At 43.5% G+C, this 21,697-nt stretch overlaps 2 protein-coding genes across 6 annotated transcripts in view; one reads left to right on the top strand and one right to left on the bottom strand.

Annotated features, from left to right (window-relative positions):
- CSTF1 (cleavage stimulation factor subunit 1) overlaps positions 1-4,117 on the bottom strand; it is a 12,481-nt gene extending 8,364 nt beyond the window's left edge. The window contains exons 1-3 of one of the 5 annotated variants that reach the window (XM_070486160.1): positions 3,736-3,922; positions 1,004-1,203; positions 8-179 (exon numbers count right to left, since the gene is read on the bottom strand). Coding sequence is in view for 4 of the 5 variants with exons in the window: in XM_014832120.3 (XP_014687606.1) it covers positions 1,004-1,172 (169 nt within the window). In the remaining variant the exon portion in view is untranslated. Of the gene's footprint in view, positions 1-7; positions 180-1,003; positions 1,204-3,735 lie in introns of all 5 variants that reach the window. The other 4 variants (XM_014832120.3, XM_014832112.3, XM_014832108.3 and 1 more) reach the window with 4 other exon arrangements.
- Positions 4,060-21,697, top strand: AURKA (aurora kinase A). Its single transcript, XM_014832131.3, has 9 exons — positions 4,060-4,282; positions 8,482-8,528; positions 10,399-10,675; positions 12,203-12,257; positions 13,605-13,796; positions 14,683-14,821; positions 18,629-18,777; positions 20,696-20,870; positions 21,008-21,697. Exons 2-9 carry the CDS (start codon positions 8,487-8,489, stop codon positions 21,191-21,193), a joined length of 1,215 nt encoding a protein of 404 aa, XP_014687617.2. The 5' UTR covers positions 4,060-4,282; positions 8,482-8,486; the 3' UTR covers positions 21,194-21,697.

Here is a 21,697-nt window from a genome sequence, read left to right as displayed (position 1 = left end):
AACTTACTTGTTCAATTATACGCAGTAAACATTTGGCCAGCATAATAAATGTTCACCTACATCATGTTGTTGGATCCAATTTTATGGATATAAGAACATTTATAGGGGCTGGGCCTGTGGCTGAGTGGTTAAGTTCGCGCGCTCCGCTTCAGCATCCCAGGCTTTCACCGGTTCGGATCCTGGGTGAGGACATGGCACTGTTCATCAGGCCATGCTGAGGCAGCATCCCACATATCCCAACTATCCCACATATCCCACATATCATAACTAGAATATACAACTATGTACTGGGGGATTTGGGGAAGAAAAAGCAGGGGAAAAAAAAGGTTGGCAACAGTTGTTAGCTCAGGTGCCAATCTTTAAAAAAAAAAAAAGGAACATTTATAACCAATTTCCTATTGTTGGGCATTTCAGTTATATTCATTTTATTTCCTCAGGACAAATTCCCACAAGTGGCATTGCCAAGTCCAAGGGTACAAACGTGTTTGGTAATTCTGTATTTTATCGAGTGCTTTCTGTGACCCAGGCAAGCTCGAGGATATACTGCTGAGCAAGACAAGGTCCTGCTCTTTATTGAGCTTGCAGACTTCTTTGGGGGAGGTGTGGACTGTGTGAGAAACAAGCCAAAACAGTAAAGGAAATTTCAGACACTGATTCTGTTATGAAGGAAATGGCACTGTTGTCTTAGAGTAACTGCAGAGTTACAGGGAAGATAGTAGGGTTATCTTAGAGGTGAAGAGGACTCTGAGATGACATCTGAGCTGAGACTTGAAGGTCAATAATACAATAACAGCAAGCTTCAGATAATTTGTATAAGGATCCTGAGGCGAGAACCGGCTGGAAATCTTTATAATCTGGACATTGCTTACTCCTTCAGTATCTAGATACTGTACTTGATACCTACTAAACACAAAACTAAACAGAAATAATTTCGAAAAATTCAGCTCTGTGAAAACATCCAAAACCTTGCCATGGGATCAATGACTTTACACTCCCAAGCTACCTAGTTTGATGAGATGCAGGAGCTGCTCCGAGGGCGCACAGACAGACTGAGGCTTGATCTCATTGATGAGGCCGTTAGCAATGCTGATGTAGCCGTCGTAGAGCAGCTGGCTAATGATCAGCTTGTAGAGCTGCTGGCGGTCCCTCAGGCCCACTTTAGTCCTGTACATCTTGAAGCCGTGGAAGACAATTTCCCTGCAGCTGCAAGAGGAAACAAGTGGATGGTGAATGGCAGAGGCACTGAACCACAGAAGCAACACAGGAATCTGGCCAGACTTGCAGGCTTAAATCCCAGCTCTCCCAGCTGCATTACCTTTGGTCAGTGACCTCGCTTCTCTAAGATCAAACTCCTCAGCTGTTAAATAAGTTAGTGAAGGTTAAACAAGATGGTGCATTGAGCATAGTGGCACAAAGAAATAATTCAAATCATGTTAGCTGATATTTACAGAATGTCTCTTCAACTTTTCCTCAATGTCAAACTACCCACCTGCAATTTTTATTCTTTATTGCTATCCCAGAATCTTCCATTTCTTCTGTTAATAAAACACTGACTGGTGTTTGCAATAGGTAAGACAGCTGCTATTGTCAATGTCTAGACACCAGCTGAGCTGTATGTTTACTAATACCAGTTATGTTCTTTTCTTTTTTCTTTTTTTTTTTTTTTGCTGAAGAAGATTTGCCCTGAGCTAACATTTGTGTCAATCTTCCTCTATTTTGTATGTGGGTCATGGCCACAGCATTGCTGCTGACGAGTGGCATAGGTCCAAACAGGAACCGAATCTGCAAACCTGGGCTACTGAAGCAGAGCATGCTGAACTTAACCGCTAGGCCATGGGGCCAGCCCCAGTTATGTTCATTCTTAAAACATGTTTTAATGCAACTGAACTTGTTAAATTATATAATTGAGTTAGATAGTAAACCAAAATATAAGGGCAAAAAAGGTATTGTCCTATGAAAACAACGAAGCTGAATGCTTTGAAAGATTGAAAGGTGAATTGCTTAATAAAATATTGGCAAGTAGGATATGGCCAAGAAAATTATAAAAAAATGGAAAAAATCTGAAGGATGATGCACTTAAGACTGATTTACAAGTATCTAGGTTCTCCCTCAGTCTTAGAGTGAAACAGAAAACTGTATATAACAGTTTTGGGTTTATACAAAAAAAAAGAACAGGAATTGGTGGATATTAGAAAATTTGATTATCAAAATTAATGTCTGTCTGTATGTGCACATTTGGACAGATTAACAGAAACTGCAGGAGCCTGGGGACAGTAATAAAGAATAAAAGTTGCAGACAGGTAGTTGTGGCAGAGAAGAAAACTGAAAGGCAGAGCACAGGACAGAGGAATACAAGCAAGAGGCGGCATGAGCGAGGGAGCGGCCACACCAGCACCTCCTGGCACTGCCATACTTTACAGGGGCGACTCTGGGAGGTGGCGACGTGGCGGTGTTAGAGGAAGAGGTAGGGATCTATGTTTTCTTTTTACACAACTCCTTCTGGAGAATTACTGAGGCTATTGATCCTAAGAACAGCTGACGTTTACTGAGTGCTTATCATATTTTATCTCACTTAATCCTCGACACCACCTTATAAAGGAGGTCCTGTAATCTTTTTACAGACGAGGAGGGGAAATACCTTGCCCGTGGTCCCACAACTAGTGACTGGAGGAACCAGGGCTAGAACATAGGAGCTTTGACTCTGGAGACTGCACTGTGCCTAACCACTACCTGAGGTGCTCCTCAAAAACTGAAAACTAGCTAAAGTTTATCAGACGTTCTGTACAGTATCTAACATATATCGTGTAAGCAACTAATATACATTACCTCATTCAATCTTTATCTAATCCTATTTTAGAGATGGGCAACCTGAGGCCAGGGAGGTTAACTCACTCAAGATCAAACAGCTTGCAAACGGCAGAGCCTGAATCCTAACCCAGGCTATCTGACCCCAGCCTTCGTTCTTATTGCGCCGTACTGATGAGTGTTAACAACAACTATCAGTAATTAAGCACTTGCCAGACACGGTGCTAAGCACTTTTTAAGCAGTAGCTCACTGAATAAAATCATTACATGTGTTTAAGTACATGTGGAAGCAAAGGTACATAAATCTATGCTTGTGTAGACAATACTAGGACACGAGATGATGAAATCGGCTCACAGAGGTTAGGAAACCGAGTGAAGGTAAAAGGTGGCTAACTCGCCTAGGGTTAAAGTGGCCGCCGAGACTGCCCACGCCAGAGCCCAGAACTTAAACACTATTCCATCCTGTCTCTTCGCCCACGCCAGGAGCATCATGGGGCGTACAACGGGATAAAGAAAAGACAAGACAAGCCCCACTTCTCAACTCCCGTAGAACGCTCGCTCGCTGGGCTGGTAAGCGCCTAATTACCGTCCCCAAATTGCAGGTGAGGTCGCCGAGGCCCGAGGACAGGAAGAACCCGACCCAGGGCTGCTGTTTCCGGAGCTGGAAGGGGGACCAGGGCGAGAACACAGGCACCCCTCACCGCACGCTCCGCTACCACCCCGGCGCAGGGGCGAACTAGGGAAGGAGGGAGGGAGCGAGGCCTTTGAAGAAGAGGAGGGGTACAGGCCCAGCCAGGCGACTCAGGGCGAAGGCCACCTCGCTCCCTATCGACCTTTCCCGCCTCGCCCCGTCCTTCCTGTGGCCCCCGAAGAGCCTCAGCCCACCGCGCCAGCCACCCCCCAGCCCCCCGCATCCCGGACCCCCGGTACCCGCTAATCCAGCTCTCCTGGTCTCCCGCTCTCTCCTAGAAAAATGGAGGCGCGAATCCTGCCCGATCGAGCGCACGTTCACTGCGCACGCGCACAGAACAAGGCGCCGAGCGCTGCGCTATCGATCGGCACCACTCTCCCCTGCTCTTCTCTCCATCTTACCAACGCCTTCGAGAGGTCTGTTCACCTCCTCTCACTTTATCTTTTACGCGACGACTCTGACGCCAAGGGGCTGCTGTCTCACCAGCAAATGTCAGATCCCGGACAGCACGAAGGGCGGTACCACGGCCACGGGTTTAGCGGGCGGTTGGCTCCACCACTTCCGGGGCCTTACGGGGCAAGTGCGCCTGCGCGCCGTCTCTGCCCTGGCCGTGACTCAATCGCGGAGTTGGCTCTGAACCAATCAAAAGGCAGCGCCTCTCCAGCTCAGGCCAATCAGCTTCGGGGTCAGAGGGTTTAACTCTTATTTAAAATGAAGGCTTTGAATCTTAACGGCTGAGCTCTCGGGAGGACTCGGCGGCTTTCGATCGGAGGCAGGAGCTGACCGGTGCGTAGACCTTGGGGCAGCTCTGTAAGGCGGGCGGGCCCGGGCGGCCGGGCCGGTGAGGGAAGGGTCGGGGAGAGAAGGTCCCCCTCCTCCCCGGGTCCCCCTCCTCATCCCCGTCCCCTTCATGCTCCGCGTTCCCCACCTCTGCTTTCCCGGCGCCCTCCCATCTGCCCCTGGGCACTGAGGCTCCCTGAAGATGCCGCCTGGTGTTTACTGGACATCTGGAGTGGATGGCGTTGTTGGGGCTGGGGGGCGACGGGTGTGCTGTCTGATGGGACTCTAGTATTCGGGGAGCATCTGGGAAGAAGAAACACATACAGGTCTTTGCTGTCTTGGGGTTTACGTCCTAGTGGGGGTGGGGAGACAGATCGAACTAGCAAGATGACTTCCAGCAGTGGGGAGCGTCACGGGAGATGTGCAACAGTCATGTGGTTTACTAGGGGTCACTGTGGTCGAAGAGCTGGGAAAGGCCCTCGTCCTGGCTGGCTGGATGAGTGGGTGGATAAATAACCTCCGCAAAGAGGCCTTTCTGGGCCGGTGCTCCTCAAACCGCAGGCCTGGACCACCTGTGTATCGGGATTACCGGGGAGTCCTTGTTAAAAATGTAGACCCACCTAATGAATCCGAAGTGTTTGGGCGTAGGACTCAGGTGTCTGTATATTTATCAAGCTCTCCAGGTGATTCTGATGTTTCACTGAGAGCTAGTGATCCAGACCGGCGCATGCTGGTCAACGGCGGGTGTTGTTAAAATGCAGGATCTGATGTGTTAGGTCTGGGCTTGGGCCTGAAAGTCTCCATTTCTAATAAACGTCGTCCTGTTGTAGATGTAGCTACTGCCCTTGACTTTTAATGTTCCCTCCTCCTCCGCAGGCTTCCTTGTTCTTTGAATTAACCGCTTTTCAGCAACATGCTCATTTCCTCTCCACTCTCCTTCATCTATGCAGACAGGAGCAGGTTTGACATGGAAGGAAAGGTCTAAACCCGGTGCCAGTAAAGCTCACGGTTTTCCCATTTAGAGTAGTAGGATCTCTGATTTGAAGGGTAGGGATCTTTCGAAGGTCGCCTGGTTGTGTGACTCCTGCACCTGGCTGTAGACCAGAATCACCAGCAGTCTTCCTGGGGCTCTCTCCAGAATTTCTGGATCAGAATCTTATTTCAGTCTGCTTATTATTATTCATCTCCCTGAGAAGGAAAAGTATATTAAATTGGAGCAAGTCTGTAGCTTCCATAGCAGACTGTTGAATAACTTCCTCAGGCCCCTGTTATCTCGTTCCTCTGCTGCCTGTCATTCTTAGGGAAAGTGAAGAAAGCGTTAGAGTGTGTGTGAAATTGTTTGCATAACACAAGCATATATTTCCTTTTCCTTTTTGTCTGTTTCTACTAAGCCATTGCTTAATATAAGGACCCAGGCTGTTTAGCTGTGATTCCATCTTCAAGGTGGAGTTATTTGCTTATTTGTGAAATGAATGGGTAAGAAAAATACAAAAAGGTTTCTGCTTTCTTAGAGTTTATGTTCTACTTACTGGATAGGTGGTTGTACCTGAATCACAGTGTGGGCTTACTAAGTGTCGCAAACTATTTTTATTATTGATTTGCTTTGTTTGTTTGTTTGGTTCTTTTGATGAGGAATATTGGCCCCGAGCTAACATCTGTGTCAGTCTTCCTCTATCTTGTATGTGGGATGCTGCCACAGCATGGCTTGATAAGCCATGTATAGGTCTGCCCCTGGGATCTGAATGTATGAACCCTGGGCCGCTGAAGTGGAGTGCACGAACTTAACCACTGTGCTACCGGACCAGCCCCATGATTTGCTTTGTTAATGGAGTAATTCATTCCCACAACATTGGCGTACATACTGTGTGCCAGGCATGTTCTGGAGAAGCAACTGTGAACAAAATGGGACTAAGCCCTTGCTCTCATGGAGATTGCTTTCTTTGGAGATACTGAGCAAGTAGCCAGATGTCTGACTCTGGGGAGAGAGACAGTAAACAATGTTATGTAAGATGTTAAGTAAGGGGTATGAAGAAAAATAAAAGAGAGATGGTCTGAAAGAGGACATCTGAGCAGAAAGCAAGCCACACTTGTATTAGGGGAAGAGCCTGAAAGGTAGAGGGAACAGGAAGTACAAAGGGCCTGTGGCAGGGATTTCATTAAGGAAGAAAGGAGCCCTATATGCCTGGTATGCAATAGACAAGAAGAGAAGATGAGGTCAGAAAGATGGTCAAGATCCACATTCTTTGAGACTTTATAGGCCTGTCTATGCAAGTAGGATTTTGAATTTGAGTTGAGGAACTAATGAGGGGCTCCTGAACCAAGGACCAACATATCTGACTTGTTAATGGGATCACTGGGCACCGTATTGTGAATGGACCAGAATGGGGCAATGGTGGAAGCAAGGTGACTTTTGGGAGCCTGTTTCAAATAATCGAGGGGAGAGAAATGTGGTTTGACCAGGTGAGAGTGAAGGTCATGAGCAGTGGTTTTTGGAGATGGGGCCTACAAGATATGCTGATGGATTAGATACGGAATTTGAGGGGAACCGTGTAAAAGATGATACCAAGACTTTTGACCTGAGCAACTGGCACGATTTGCCATCAGCTGAGGTGGGGACTTCTGTGAGAACAGGTTTGGGGGGTGGTGGGAGAGAGCAGGACTTCAGCTGGGGACATGTTAAAATCGAGATCCCTCTCTCATTACCAGGTGGAGATGCTGTGTAGGTGCTAGGAGTTCACGGGGAAGGTCTGAGCTGGGATGGAAATTTGGGGTCCTCAGCCTCTGGCTGGTATTGAAAGCCAGGAGACTGGATGAGCTCACCTAGGGAGTGAGTGTAGCTGGAAAAGAAAAGTGCTCTGGGCCTGAGCTCAGGGTGCTCCTGTGAGCAGAGGGGATAAGAAGTGTGGAGGTGAGGAGAGGTTTCCTCTGGATGTGTCAGGATTGAGATGCCTGGCAGACCTTTCTTGGGGATCCTGAGCAGATAATTAGATAACAGAATCTGGCAGTCGGAGGAGAGGTTAGGGCAGAAGATGCGAATTCCAGTTACCTCAGTAAAGCTGTTCGGAGCTCTAGTGCTGTAGCCCTGGTGCTGCACCCTAGGAAGGGTGTAGATGGGGAAGCGGAGAGTCCAAGGACTGGTTCCTGGGTCACCCCAGATACTCAGACAAGTGAAAATCAGGTTGATTCAGCAAAGAAGTTTGCGATGGGACAGCTGGTGAGGTGGGAGGCAACTCTTCAAGGTAAGTGAAGAAAGGAGTGGAAAAACTGTGATGGAGCTTGTCAAATGCTGCTGAGAACTACTGACCTTTGCATTTGGCGACAGTGGGAGTCAGACATCAGCCTGCTCCCGCCCTGCCCCCAGCCCCCCTGGGAACACAAGCCCTGTGGGAGTGGGCTTGAGGGAGGGTGAGAGAAGTCGTAGAGATGACGAGTGTGGATGTCTGTTCCAGAGCTTTGCTGTTAAAAGGAGAGGCGAGAGATGTGGCCATCGTTTGAGTCAGTTATGGGGTGAAAAGACCTTTTTAAAGGCAGCAGGTATTGAAACAGGCTTTCATACACTGAAGGAAGTGATCCATTAGAGAGGGGATGATGGAGCAGAAGGACGAGTCAGTTGAGGGTGAAATTGGAGTGAAGTGGAGGGGGAAGGGTTGGGGATGCAGTATAAGAGGGGAGAGTTTGGTCTTCTGGGAAAGGCCCCCCGCCTGTACATTATTTATATCACATGACAAAACATTGCTCCCTTAGCTTTATTTGGACAAAGAAAAAATGTAAAATTCTGTTGTGGTGTTGAGGCTTTTTGCATCAGGAGCTATAAGCTTGATCTAGTATAACAACACTTTTTTTTTTTTTTAATATGACCACAGGACATTGTCACCAGCAAGAACTTTTTTTTTTTAAGATTGGCACCTGAGCTAACAACTGTTGCCAATCTTTTTTTTTCCCCCTCCTTTTTTCTCCCCAAATCCCCCCAGTACACAGCTATATATTCTAGTTGTGGGTCCTTCTTTAGTTGTGGCATGTGGGACTCTGCCTCAAAGTGGCCCGATGAGCGGTGCCATGTCCGCGCCCAGGATCTGAACCCGAGAAACCCTGGGCTGCCAGAGCAGAGTGTGCGAACTTAACCACTCGGCCGTAGGGCTGGCCCCAGTAACAACACTTTGAAGCAGGTGGATTTGTATAAATTAAAGGTTCTTTTTTCTTTTCAGGCATCATGGACAGATCTAAAGAAAACTGCATTTCAGGGCCTGTTAAGGTAAATTGAATAATCTGTAATCTCAATCACATTTATAAAAGCCAAGTGGAGATTGGTCTCATATCTGGAATTCTTTTCCCTTTTACTTTGGATTGTAACTTTAGATTCCTCTGCTCTATTCCGGATATGAGTTAATCACTTTTCTCAGCATTCAGTAACATTTTGTTGATTCTCTCACCATAACTATTATTTTGTTGTGCTTTGTTTTATAATTAGCTGTTTAAGTATCTGTATTCCTCCATTGTATGCAGGATGATAATTTAGTACACAATAGGCACCCAATACGTGCCCGTGCTTTCTTGCTTGCCAGAAATTGATTTCTTTGCCATAGTTTGTTCTGGTCATGATTCAGGGGATGATAAGCTCAGAGGAGTGTCAAGCTGCCCTTTAATGAACCTTTCCTAGGAACCCACTTTGAGCCAGGTTCTGTGTCAGATGTAGGGGCTACAGTGGTGAAGAGCACCTATTTTTGACTTTGAAGAGCTTACAGCCCTTTTAGGGAGGTGTGTGAGCCAATACTATGCCTTACAATATGTATGTAGGGCCTGAGTACTTCCGAGGAGAGCTGCTCAATTCTGATTGGGATAGGCTGGAATCCAGGAAGCTTTAGCAGGGCAAGACCCCTGGCTCTTAGCTTTTAATAAATGTGAAGCAACTGGGTGAATGAGTCTCTTATATAAAGATCTTTTCATATAACTAATCTCCAGATTTTTTTCCTTCTAGGAAATCAACATAATATAAATATTGCTTCATTTTTGCTGGGGAGACGGGCTTGGTTTTAGATTCTTCTTCTTCAAATAAATGGATACTTATCCTGTGTTTCTGGCTGAAAATATAAAATGACCAATTTAGAAAAAGGCTAACTTGAGTCACTATATTTGATTCTCAATTCCTATGCTAAAGGTCATTTTAAAAAATTGCTCTATATTTAAAATGTTTCTTTGTTACTGCCTGAATGCCTACTGTGTTGTGGATGCTGCTAATTTCAGAGGTAATTGGCTTTTTACTTTGAAGTTGGAAACCTTCTCTTGTAAAGCTCTCATACCAGCGAGCTGGTGCTGGCCTCTGGGGCTTCCCTTCCCAGCGCTGCTTTCTAACGTATGAGGACATTTGGTCTGTTGAAGCTGGAGGAAGTCTCCCCTCCTCTACCCCCCATTTTAGTTTGATTAGCTCAGAGTCTTCGAATTAACTATTTTTAAGCTTGTGATAACCCACTTACAGGCATGTAAATCATAATTTTGGTAATAACTTTTTGAAGAACCCACGTTTGTTTCCTCTTTGCCAAAGTTTTTTTTGGCTCAGATCCATTTTGTAAGCACTTGGAAAAGGAAACATTAGTAAATTAGTAATGAGCTTTTTTGGGAAAATCTGGCAAATACAAAAATTCAGACTGTCCTCCCAAACTTCTTTACTCAAAGATAAACACTTGAACATCGTGTTGTATTTCTTTCAGTCTTTTTTTAAAATATGTATTGTCAAAGAAATTTCAGTGGAATTGGGATTTTGGCATAAAGTTTCTTTACTGCAGCTTTTTGCTAAGTAATAGTTCCCAAGTCATCGAGAATTCTTAGTGCTTAATGTCTCCCTCTTTAGACGGAAGTTTAGTTAACGAACATTTGTTTATGGGAGCATGATTTTTAGGGGGGGTGTTGGGGATGGGGTAGGAGGTATCATTTAGGTATTTTTTTTTCCCCATATACTAACTATATTCTCCTGAAGCGCTGATTAAAACAGCTTTCCCCTTCCATCTCTTATCAGCGAAATTCATTATTTTGCTATACTAGGAGACAAACTTCGTGAAATTCTCAAAATATTCAGCTTTTGTTTGTAAAGACCATGAAGTTTCTTTTATTTTTCCCTCCCAACCTAGACTACAGTTCCACTTGGTGATGGTCCAAAGCGTGTTCCGGTGACTCAGCAATTACCACAGAATCTGTTATCTGCAAATAGTGGCCAGGCTCAGCGGGTCTTGTGTCCTTCAAATTCCTCCCACCGAGTTCCTTCGCAAGCGCAGAAGCTTGTCTCCAGCCATAAACCAGTTCAGAACCTGAAGCAGAAGCAATCGCAGGCAACCAGTGTCCCTCACCCTGTCCCCAGGCCACTGAATAATACCCAAAGGAGTGAGCAGCCTCAGCCGTCAGCCCCTGGTAAAGCAGCTTTTCGAATCTCATTGGATAATCATTTTTTTTAGTTGCTAAACAAAAGACACTGTGTAGACTTGTGTTTCTTGTTGGGAGCCCTAGTCTTTACATCATTTCTGTTGAGGGTGGGGAGAAAATCTGATGTCAGATTGAACTAACAGTGTCTCCTGTGGGCCAGGCCTGTGCTAAGAATACAGGCCTGATTCCAACCCCAAAAGTACATTTGAGGAACTGAAAAGTTTTAAGGTTTGGAGCACAGAGGGAAATCAGGGGGGAGTGGACGGACTGAGGCAGGCTGGGCGAGGTCACTGCTGGCCGTGTTGAGGAGTGGGGCTTCATCCCCTGTGTATTGGGAAGTTGTCGAAAGGTTTTTGAGGGACTGACTTGCCTTTTAGAAAGCTTCCTCTGGATGTGTGGAATGAGGTGGGGAGTAGCAGTGCTGGACCCAGGGGTACCCGATAGGGAGGCCGCTGGGGTTTAGGTCGAAGATGGCAGTGGCCTGCTCGGTGGAGCAGGGTGGATGTTGTAGTTATTATCTACCGGCTGTTGGGTGCTCACACACAGCAGGCTCTGAGATAAGTGCTTCCTTCATCCGCGTTGTCTCAGTCAATCCTCGTAACCTCTCTATGAAGTGGTCAGAGTTATTAACTCAGTTTTATGGAGGAGGAAGCTGAGACTCAGAAGCATTAACTTATCCAAAGACATAGCCAGGATGGAGAGGTGTAGACAAACTTGAGTATTCACCTAGGATGCAGACTGGATGGAACTGGGCGATAAACTGGACATTGGGATGGTACTTATTTGGACGGCATTAACTGAGAGAGTGAACCAGGGAGGGCAAACCCGGTTTGGGCTTGTGTTCAAGTATCAAGCAGAGCATACTGTGCTGCTGCTGGAGTTTGAAGGGCTGGAGACATAAGTGGAAATGTCCTAGATCGTCTCTGGATAATGAAATAGTGACTTTAGCACCCTGTTGTACAGCTGGTTGGTTGTACATTCTGCTGAGTTGGTGGCTTCTATTTTTACATTTCCCCTGGGAAAGTAATATCGTGGAAGGAAGGTGGCTGGCTTTGTCACACATTGTTGATGATTTGTATGTAGCGTATGGCAGTTGGCTGACCTGCCCAGAGGGGAAGAGGTGATGAGGTGGGAGCTTGTCAGGGACGGGAAGATTGGTGATTCTGCCTTAGAAGCTCTGCATTTGGAACCCGAGGGTTCAGGGAGAAGCTGCATAGTCTTGAGTCTTTAAATTATCGGAGGGCCTAACTCTATATATACGTGTCTGCTCGTTTTTACTCTAGAAATCTGTAAAGATTTCCTTCACCTGGTGGGAGTCAGATTAGGGTGTGGTAGTCTTTTTTTTTCCTATAAAGAAAACAAAAATAGCCCAGATTTACCATTCTGCACATACCATTGACATTATGGTGACTATTCTTTGATTCATCTCTATTCACGATTTTTAACATAGTCTGTATAGTTATTCAAACATAACTATAGTTATTCTCAAACAGGTTTTTAACTTATCTTATATAGGAAATAATTCTGAAAAGGAACTGGCATCAAAAGAGAAAAACGAAGAATCAAAAAAGTAAGTTTTATCTTATTTACAAAGTTAGGTGCTATCATTCCATTAGAATGACACCATTTGATTGCAGATTTAATTATGGGAACTCTTTAAAAAATAAAAAGGTCTTTATTTGCATTTAGGAAATATATGTTTCCAAAGTTCTAATCTTAAAAAAAGAAGGAATTTTAATGATTGATGTTTATTAGAGACTCAGATTTTTTTTCTATTGCTTTTCAAATTTAGAAAAAGTTTGTATGAGGGGCTGGCCCCGTGGCCGAGTGGTTAAGTTCGCGTGCTCCGCTGCAGGCAGCCCAGTGTTTCGTTGGTTCAAATCCTGGGCACGGACATGGCACTGCTCATCAAACCACGCTGAGGCAGCCTCCCACATGCCACAACTAGAAGAACCCACAACGAAGAATATACAACTATGTACCAAGGGGCTTTGGGGAGAAAAAGGAAAAAAAATTAAATCTTAAAAAAAAAAAAGGAAAAGTTTGTATGAAAACCTTGTTACAGAAATATGTAAAAGTTCCCCTCTACCCTCAGAAGCAACTACTACATATGGTATATGTAGGTTTCTATACTTTTTTCTATTAGACAAAAGTGCAAGCTTGTTTAAAAACAAGATGTGGTCATGTTGCACAACTGTATACACCTATGTGACTGTATGAGTATTTTGACAGTATTAATAGAATTATTATTTATAATAAATCTTGGCTATAATATCTTCCCCAGATATTTTCTAAAAGCCTGCTGTTGGTCTCTGAACTGTCTAGACTCTAGAACATAGGAGGAGGAGCCAGGAATGAACCCACAGACTTTCTGCTTTAGCTGCCTAATGGAGGACTTTCTGAGAATCTAAGTCCAACGCTTCTCACCCCAACTGCCCTGTGGGATCCATCCCACTTGCTTTGCCAGAGTGGTTCTCCACCCCAGAGAGTGTTAGCATCTCAGGATGGAGGAGGCGGCGGCTGTGGTTAGTTGGCAGGAGGCCGGCAGAGGGTTCTGAAGCATTCCTCCCTCTCCAGTGACTTGCCTAGTCCTTTCTATGGTCTTCAGTGTTGTGAATAGGTTTGTTCTCTTGAGTGAGTCCTACTGCCATGGGACACATTTTGTTGAGTGCTTCAGCTCTAAAAGTCCAGATTTTCCTTGTCACTTGATTGATACAGCCAATAGCAGGTGGGGGAGTGAGGGTTTAAGGTCTGTGGCGACTCATTAACTGTGGTTATTAGCTTGGTTCTTGCAGTGGTACATACCGAATACAACTTTGAATATAAAATTATTCATAGGGTGTGCCTGCTACTCATTACATACTGTTAGAAAAGATTAGTTTTCTTCACATTTTAAAATGTTTGAATTCTTTCCTAGAAGGCAGTGGGCTTTGGAAGATTTTGAAATTGGTCGTCCGCTGGGTAAAGGGAAGTTCGGTAATGTTTATTTGGCGAGAGAAAAACAAAGCAAGTTTATCCTGGCTCTTAAAGTGTTATTTAAAGCTCAACTAGAGAAAGCAGGAGTTGAGCATCAGCTGAGAAGAGAAGTAGAAATACAGTCCCACCTTAGGTAAGTTTTCAGTTCCATACGCAAAAGAATGGTGTACAGAACTTAATTATTAAACAATTTTAAACTTTTTGGGTCTCCTTCATAGTACTGCAACAAGTTATTAAATTTGTCATTTTTCAAAAATTTATCTAGACTTAAGTGCTGTGGTCCTGAAAAATTACTTGAAGGTCATGTTTTGTTAATGGAGTAATTGATGTGGGCACATTTCTTTTTGGTGGCTAATTAAGGGGAATGATACCTCTTCTTCTGAGCTCTAAGCAGAGGTTGCAAACTGGCAGGCTTCAGGTTGACTTTAGCCAGTGGGTCTTTTTCTTTTTTCTTTTTTCTTTTCAGTGTTTTTTCAAACTTGAATCAGTTGCTAAATCCTTAAATATCTGCGTGTATCTGCCCTGTTTTCATACCTGGCTGGAGTTGAGAAGGGCTGCTGTCTTAGGCTGTGCTCCCGGCGGCCTGGAGTCCTCAGCAGCCCACATCTGCTGCCGTTCTGAGCACTGAGTTTGCACTGTCTGTCTCAGCGTTTGGCTATTAAACTGTCGTGGGAATGCCACGTACCTCTCTCTTTTTATTTGCAGAGAATTAATATTTAGTTGAATCTTTTCAACTAAAAATAAAGAATAAAGATGGCCTAAGGAGGGAAATAATAGTCCTAAATAAACCTGAGGTCCATTAATACCTTGAAATGCATGTAAACTGATATGTGGCTATGTGTATTTTCCTTAGAGTGGGTCTAGAGTTTCAGATTCTCAAGTGGGGGGGGGCCGGGGGAGTCTGTGACTAAAACAGCTTTTTACCACTGGTTTCATGTGAGGGGTTTGTTTGGTATTTAGTACGTACTCTTGTATCAGCTCCAAAACCAGGTGTTAAGAGTGTTCATCCTTTGTTGCAGGCATCCAAACATTCTCAGACTGTATGGTTATTTTCATGATGCCACCAGAGTTTACCTGATTCTAGAGTATGCACCTCTTGGAGCTGTCTATAGAGAACTTCAGAAACTGTCAAAGTTTGATGAGCAGAGAACTGCTACTGTAAGTTTTCATTTATTGTCCAGACTGATGCTGTTTCCTCTGTCCCCGTCCTACACAGCAGTGTACCTTTCACTGCAGCAGCGTGGGTTTTGTCTTATGGAAAGACAGCTTAATAGGATCAAATATTTGAAATGGAAAAATCAAAATGGCTTGGTTGTACCATATGTACAGATAAAATCAGGTACTTTGTGGCTGGTTTGTTTCCACAGTTGTTGTTCTGTGGAAATGTATATAAATAGTTGCCCTCTTTTTTTTTTTTTTAATAATTTATTTGAGAATAGTTTGATTTACAGAATAATCATGAAGATAGTACAGATCTGTTTTCTTCTATTAATAATACACACTTAATTCCTCCTATTAACATCTTACGTTAATGTGGTACACTTTGTCATAACTAATGACACTATTGATACATAACTATTAACTGAAGTCCATACTTTATTCAGATTTCCTTAGTTTTTCTCATGATAGACTAGGGTCATGGTTTTTGAGAGGAAGACCACAGAGGTAACAATGGTTGATGAATATAGACTCATGAATATTTTATACTTTGCGTTATAATCCGATACTGCTTTATTTTGTTGCTCAAATTCTTCCAGCTTTGGCCACTGGGAGCTCTTTCACATAGTTCCTGTGTTTTTTGACATTGTGGGTGTCTGGTGGGTTTTGTTTTTCTTTTTTTTAGCACTTCCGTGCTTTCTAGTACAAGATACTCCAGCCTCATCTTGTTTATTACCTATCCCAGGTCTAGAATCAGCCATTTCTCCAAGGAGCCCTGGCTCCTTTTATTGGAAAATGTTATTAGAAACCAAGATCTGGGTGCTAGATGTGCTCATTGCTACTAGAGTGTCCTTACTTCTAGGCTCTCAGCTGATGGAGGGAGCAAGGAAATGTGTGTGTATACTCATCTGTGTATGTGCATGTATCTATAGATCTTTCCATATTTATCCATCTCTATCTATATGAAGCAAAACATGAGTCCATTACCACGTGGATCGTTCTCCCCTCCTCCTCTTGCTTATCTGTGACCTCCCACTCCAACCCTGAGAAACCTGGATTCCACCATCCATTTATTTATTCAATTCCAGTGGACCTGTACAGTGATAGCAGAATTACCCCTGTGGGAAACAACTATATGCATTTAATGTTCATCCATATATTTTCAGGACTTGATAGCTCATTTCTTTTTATTGCTGAATAATACTCCACTGTATGGATGTACCTCTGTTTATCCCCTCACCTACTGAAGGGCATCTTGGTTGCTTCCAGTTTTGGGGATTATGAATAAAGCTACTATAAACATGTGCACGCAGGGTTTTGTGGTGCATGACCTTTCAAGTCTGTTGGTTAAACACCTAGGGGTGTGATTGCTGGCTTGTATGATAAGATTACATTTAGTTTTGTAAGAAACTTATAGCTGTCTCCCAAAGTGGATGTGCCATCTTCGCATTCCCTCCAATGAGTAACAGTTTCTGTTGCTCCGCATCCTCACCAGTGATTATTATTGTCAGGTTTTTTGGATTTTAGTTATTCTCATAGTCATATAATGGTATCTCATTGTCTTAATTTGCAATTCTCCAATGACATCCGAGGTTGAGCATCTTTTCATGTGCGTATTTGCCATCTCTATGTCATCTTTAAGGTGTCTGTTCAGATCCTTTGCCCATTTAATTGTTTTTTTGGTTGTCTTATTGTTGACTTTTTTTTTAAAGATTGGCACCTGGGCTAACAACTGTTGCCAATCTTTTTTTTTTTTTTTTCCAGCTTTATCTCCCCAACCCCCCCCGTACACAGTTGTATATCTTAGTTGCAGGTCCTTCTAGTTGTGGGATGTGGGATGCCGCCTCAATGTGGCCTCACGAGTGGTGCCATGTCCGAGCCCAGGATCCGAACCCTGGACTGCCGCAGCCGAGCGCGCGAACTTAACCACTCGGCCACGGAGCTGTCCCCTCTTATTGTTGACTTTTAAGAGTTCTTGTATATTTTGTATATGAGTCCTTTATCACACATGTGTTTCATGTTTTCTCTCAGTCTGTGGCTTCTTTTTTCATTCTCTTACTGTGTCTTTCACAGGGCAGAAGTTTTTAAAGTCCAACGTAATCAAGTTTTTGTTTTGGGGTTTTTTTGTTTTGTTTTTGCATGGATTGTGCTTCTTCTTTGTAATGTGAATGAAATTACTTGTTTGAAGATGTTGAAGAGTCTTAATTTGGGCTGTTTGTTATTGAATTGGCAGATGATAGGCCTGTTGCATGGTGGTTACTTTGTTTTGTTTCTTGGTGGAAATCTCTGGGTAGTATGTAGTATGCACACTAATTTTCTTTTTGGTATTGACTTAAAGGCTATTAAATTCAGGTGCATTTGCTTCTGCTATCTGATGGAAGCATAGCACTATTGGCTAATGAGCCTCTGGTCTTGTTTCTGCAATGAGGACACATGGTATTTTAAACTTAAATGTTTGCCCTTTGGATAAGTAGAAATAGATCTATTTCGTTTGCATTTTAAAATATTAGCTAACCAAGTTAGTTTCTTATTTGGCAATTAACATTTATACCACTTCTCAGTTTTCTTCCATCCAGATGGAATTAATTTTGGTGTAAGCAGATAGCTGTTTGAAGGAAATAAGATTGGTTCTTTCTAGATTCCTTAGTAGTTAGAATGAATATGTAGACACACACCTATTTTCCTTTTCTGATTAATTCAAATAAAACTAATTGTAGAGCCATGTTAGGGACTTAATGCACATATCCACATTCTAATGGGGGAGTGTGGAGGAAGTCGGTGCCAGAGAACTCTGATTTAACTAGTAGCTTCTTGTCTTGATTTGAGCAGAGAAAACCTCTGGTCCTCTGGAATTCTAATGTAGGCTCTTAAAGCATCATCAGCTCAAATTTGGCAAGGGCATCTCTGCCTTCACTTTGTTTATTATGGTCTAAATTTTGGTGCCTGACTTTTGGCTGAAAAAAATGAAAAAATGTCCTTTCTGACAATAACATTTGGTTTCCACCCATTTGTTCAGTAAATCTTTTTGGTGTAGAATAATATTCAGTCCTGTCTAGCATTACTTTGGAGAACAAACCCTTCTCAAACTTTAGTCAGAACTAAATAAATTATTTCAGTATACTGATAATTTTTATCTATACGTGAAAGCAAATTCTGGCCTTGCTTGCTAGATCTTTCTTTACTTGAGATGGAAAGAAAACTAACAAAAGGACTGACTTGCTGTGTGCTTTTAAGCTGACTAGTGAATTAGGATACCCAAAATTTAACATGCTATTTAATGTGCCAGGACACCTCCTGTTAGTTTCTGTCTATTGTTCAGGATTACTTTCCTTGATACTCTTAGAGTAAATTTTTAGCGTTAAAGAAATCCTTGTGTTGTAAATTGACCTCTATTTTAAAAATAGGAATTGACTGTACTTGAAAGGTTTTTTAAAAATTGTTTTTTTGTTTTAAATTGTTTATATATCTGACTCCCTAATTTGTACCAATTTTCCAGTATTGTCTTAATTCATTGCTGCTGGGCCATAAATTGCCGCGTGGGGATGTACTCACAGCTTATCCGTATGTTCCCTGTCCTTTTGTAGCATGTCTGTGCTATTAGCAAATCAGAACCTGAGCACTGAATACTCGTACTTCACGCTAAACCCAATATGTAAACGGTTTCTGTTGATTTTTGTAGTCATCCATTGTTTTTAGTTTTTGCTTTAAAACCTGAAAAACATGTTAATTTATGTTGTTTCCTTGCAAAAGATCTATCTAAAATTATTACATGAAATCTAAAACAGATTTTTAATATTTTTTTATTAGTATATCACAGAATTGGCAAATGCACTGGCTTACTGTCACTCAAAGAGAGTTATTCACAGAGACATTAAGCCGGAGAACCTGCTCCTTGGATCAGCTGGAGAGCTTAAGATTGCCGATTTTGGGTGGTCAGTGCATGCCCCGTCCTCCAGGTATGTAACGCTAGAGGTGGCTTGTTTGGTTTAGCAAAAGCCCGGGGGGCTAATGATGAGCTAAACAGTAAAATACTTAAGCCTAGATGTTGTGCATTGGGACAGTTGACTGACACACATACTTTGGAGCAATTTAGGCCTGACAGTAAATTAGTGTCTTCAAGACCATTTTATTCTGCAACCATTTTGGACTATTTATTACCTCCTAGGGGTTAAAGATGCTTAATGTCCTTGGAGGCTAATGAAGGGGAAAGATAGTAAACAGGACAAGTATATGACAGAGGTGAAGTGCACGTGGAGGGGGGAGTAATTCCTGACATAATGCTGGGTGGAGACTCCACTGCTTCCTGGACCAGGAGAAGTTTCAGAGGACAGCACGTGCAAAGATCTAGAGCTGAGAGCACATGCGCGGTCTTTTAAAAACTGGTTGTCTGTCACTAGCGGGAGCTGTTGGCACCTGGTGAGGCAAACAACAACGAAGAATGTAGGCTTCATGGGATCACAGGGCTAAACTGGACTTTAACCTGTCCAGTGCTGTCACCATGGTAGGAAAGAAAGCGTATCCTTTTCTGAAAAGGATGTTCATGTACATGGGTGAAGGTCACTTTGCCCCGCTTCCCAGACATGAATAAGCACAGGCACTCCTAGGTTAGTGGTGCCATCGTTTGAGAACCCCCTGGTGCAGTGTGCCTCACTCCTCTCAGTGACGAGGGCCGAGATTTCTGGAGGGGTGGCTCCACACTCCCAGGCACCATTCAGTTGAGCCGGATTGTGTGCTGACGGGCGCCAGCACTGACCCAGCACGAGCTCCTACGGCAGGGAATAAATAACTGAGAGAAAGTGGCAAAAACCTACACGGCCTCTGCTCCTGGTCTGATGTCTGCCCCCCCCCCCCCCCCCCCACTTATTCCAACCTCTGTTATAAAACCTCAAACATACAGAAACACTGAACTGGTGGTTGATAACACACCCGTCTGTCAGGTGCCTACATTCCGCAGTTACCACTTGGCCACATTGGCCTACTTTTTTGCTGAACCTTCTAAAATAAGTTGCGGACATCATGATGCTTCATCATTCAGCACTTCAGTATGCATCTCCTAGAAATAAGGACACTGTCCTACATAATCACGACCATTATCACGCCCAAGGAAATTAACAGCCTTGTTAAGATCACTATTTAGTCCAAGTTCAGATTTCCCCAGTCCTCTACAAAATTTTATAGTTTTTAAAAATCAGAACCCAACCAATGTCCATGCATTGTATTTGACTGTGTATCTTTTGTCTAAATCTAGACGAGTTCTCCCCACAGTTGTAAATGGAGTTTTCTGATTTGTGCTGTCACTTAACTTGGTCCTTCATCCTATCTTTGCTGAAAACTAGAAGTTAGGTCTAAGTGCCTGAAGAATATTTTTGGCAAGAATACTTATAGGCCATCCCTAAAATTTCAGTATCTCTTATGTACCAATGATGCATCAGAAGGCACCATGCATCTCTAACCCCAAACCTAGTGCTTTCACAATGGACAGTCTTTAGTTCCTTGTCATCAACGTCACCTGGCTCTTAAACTTCTTAGCATATCTGTAATAAAAAACAAACATAGAACTCCAAATTGTATTTACAGGGAACTTTGCATGGCTGCTTTTATATAGTAGTGATCCTTTAAGTTTCTTACATTTTAGATCATTTAAGGTGGTTCTGGAGTGGACAAATTTGGGGTTCAGATTGGTTGCTTGCTATGTGATCTTGTGTATCTCCCTCTGTTTCCTATTTAAAAATGGGGATTTATAAAAGTACCTGCTTCGTCGCACAGGATGCGGCCTAGGAAAAGCGCTCAGTGTTAGCAGAACTTACTGATTTTCAGCAGCTGTTGGGATAATAAAACAGAAGCACATCAGGCTGAGTCTGCCTCCGTTTTTAGGAGAACCACCCTCTGTGGCACGCTGGACTACCTCCCCCCCGAGATGATCGAAGGCCGCATGCATGATGAGAAGGTTGATCTCTGGAGCCTTGGCGTTCTCTGCTATGAATTTTTAGTTGGGAAGCCTCCTTTTGAGGCAAGCACATACCAAGAGACCTACAAAAGAATATCACGGGTAAGACATACCTAGAAAGGACCCGTCACTTCTGTTAGAATGTTCTTATCAGCCTTAACTTTAGGCTACGATCTGAATATTTACCCTCTTCCCTCTAAACGACGTTTTGTGACCGTCTGTCACTTATCGTACTCCAGGTTGAATTCACATTCCCTGACTTTGTACCAGAGGGAGCCAGGGACCTCATTTCAAGACTGCTGAAGCATAATCCCAGCCAAAGGCCGACTCTAAAAGAAGTCCTGGAACACCCCTGGATCACAGCAAATTCATCCAAACCATCCAATAGCCAAAAAAGCAAAGAATCAACTAGCAAACAACCTTAAGACTCTTGCAGGGGGAGAAGTCCTGGAGCCAGGGCTGCTGTATGATCTGTCAGGAACAGGCTACCGACAGTAACTTACTCTTGACTGCCTGCCTGTAATCGAGAGTGCCAGAGAAAATGCTGGGTTTTGTTTTGTTTTTTACTGAGCAGGCAGTGCCTTGGCCTCCCCCTTCAGAAAACTCCACTTCAGTAAACATGACACTCTGAGTGAAAATAGCCACGAGAATCATACTACCTTCACTGGTTTCATAATCTGGAGGCAAAGTTCAGCTGCACCGCCCCACGGCTATTTTGGATAAGGCGTCCTTGTGGAAGGCGACTTTGGAGTCCCGTTGTGGGGAAATGCTGCTTTGCCCTGACCTGATCAGTTAAAGAGCCGTGCAATAACCTCCCAAGTGCTGAGTGTGTGTGTAACTTATTGGGTGGCCAAGCCTGGCAAAGCTGTCAGAATGAGTATGTGATTTGTTCTTTTAAATGTTAAAAATAAAGATTTTGTATAGACTTA

This window comes from Equus asinus, chromosome 15 (assembly GCF_041296235.1).
Source record: "Equus asinus isolate D_3611 breed Donkey chromosome 15, EquAss-T2T_v2, whole genome shotgun sequence".
Classification (NCBI taxonomy): Eukaryota; Metazoa; Chordata; class Mammalia; order Perissodactyla; family Equidae; genus Equus; species Equus asinus.
Note: the sequence above shows the minus strand (reverse complement) of the source record. Positions and strands in the feature narration are given on the sequence as shown.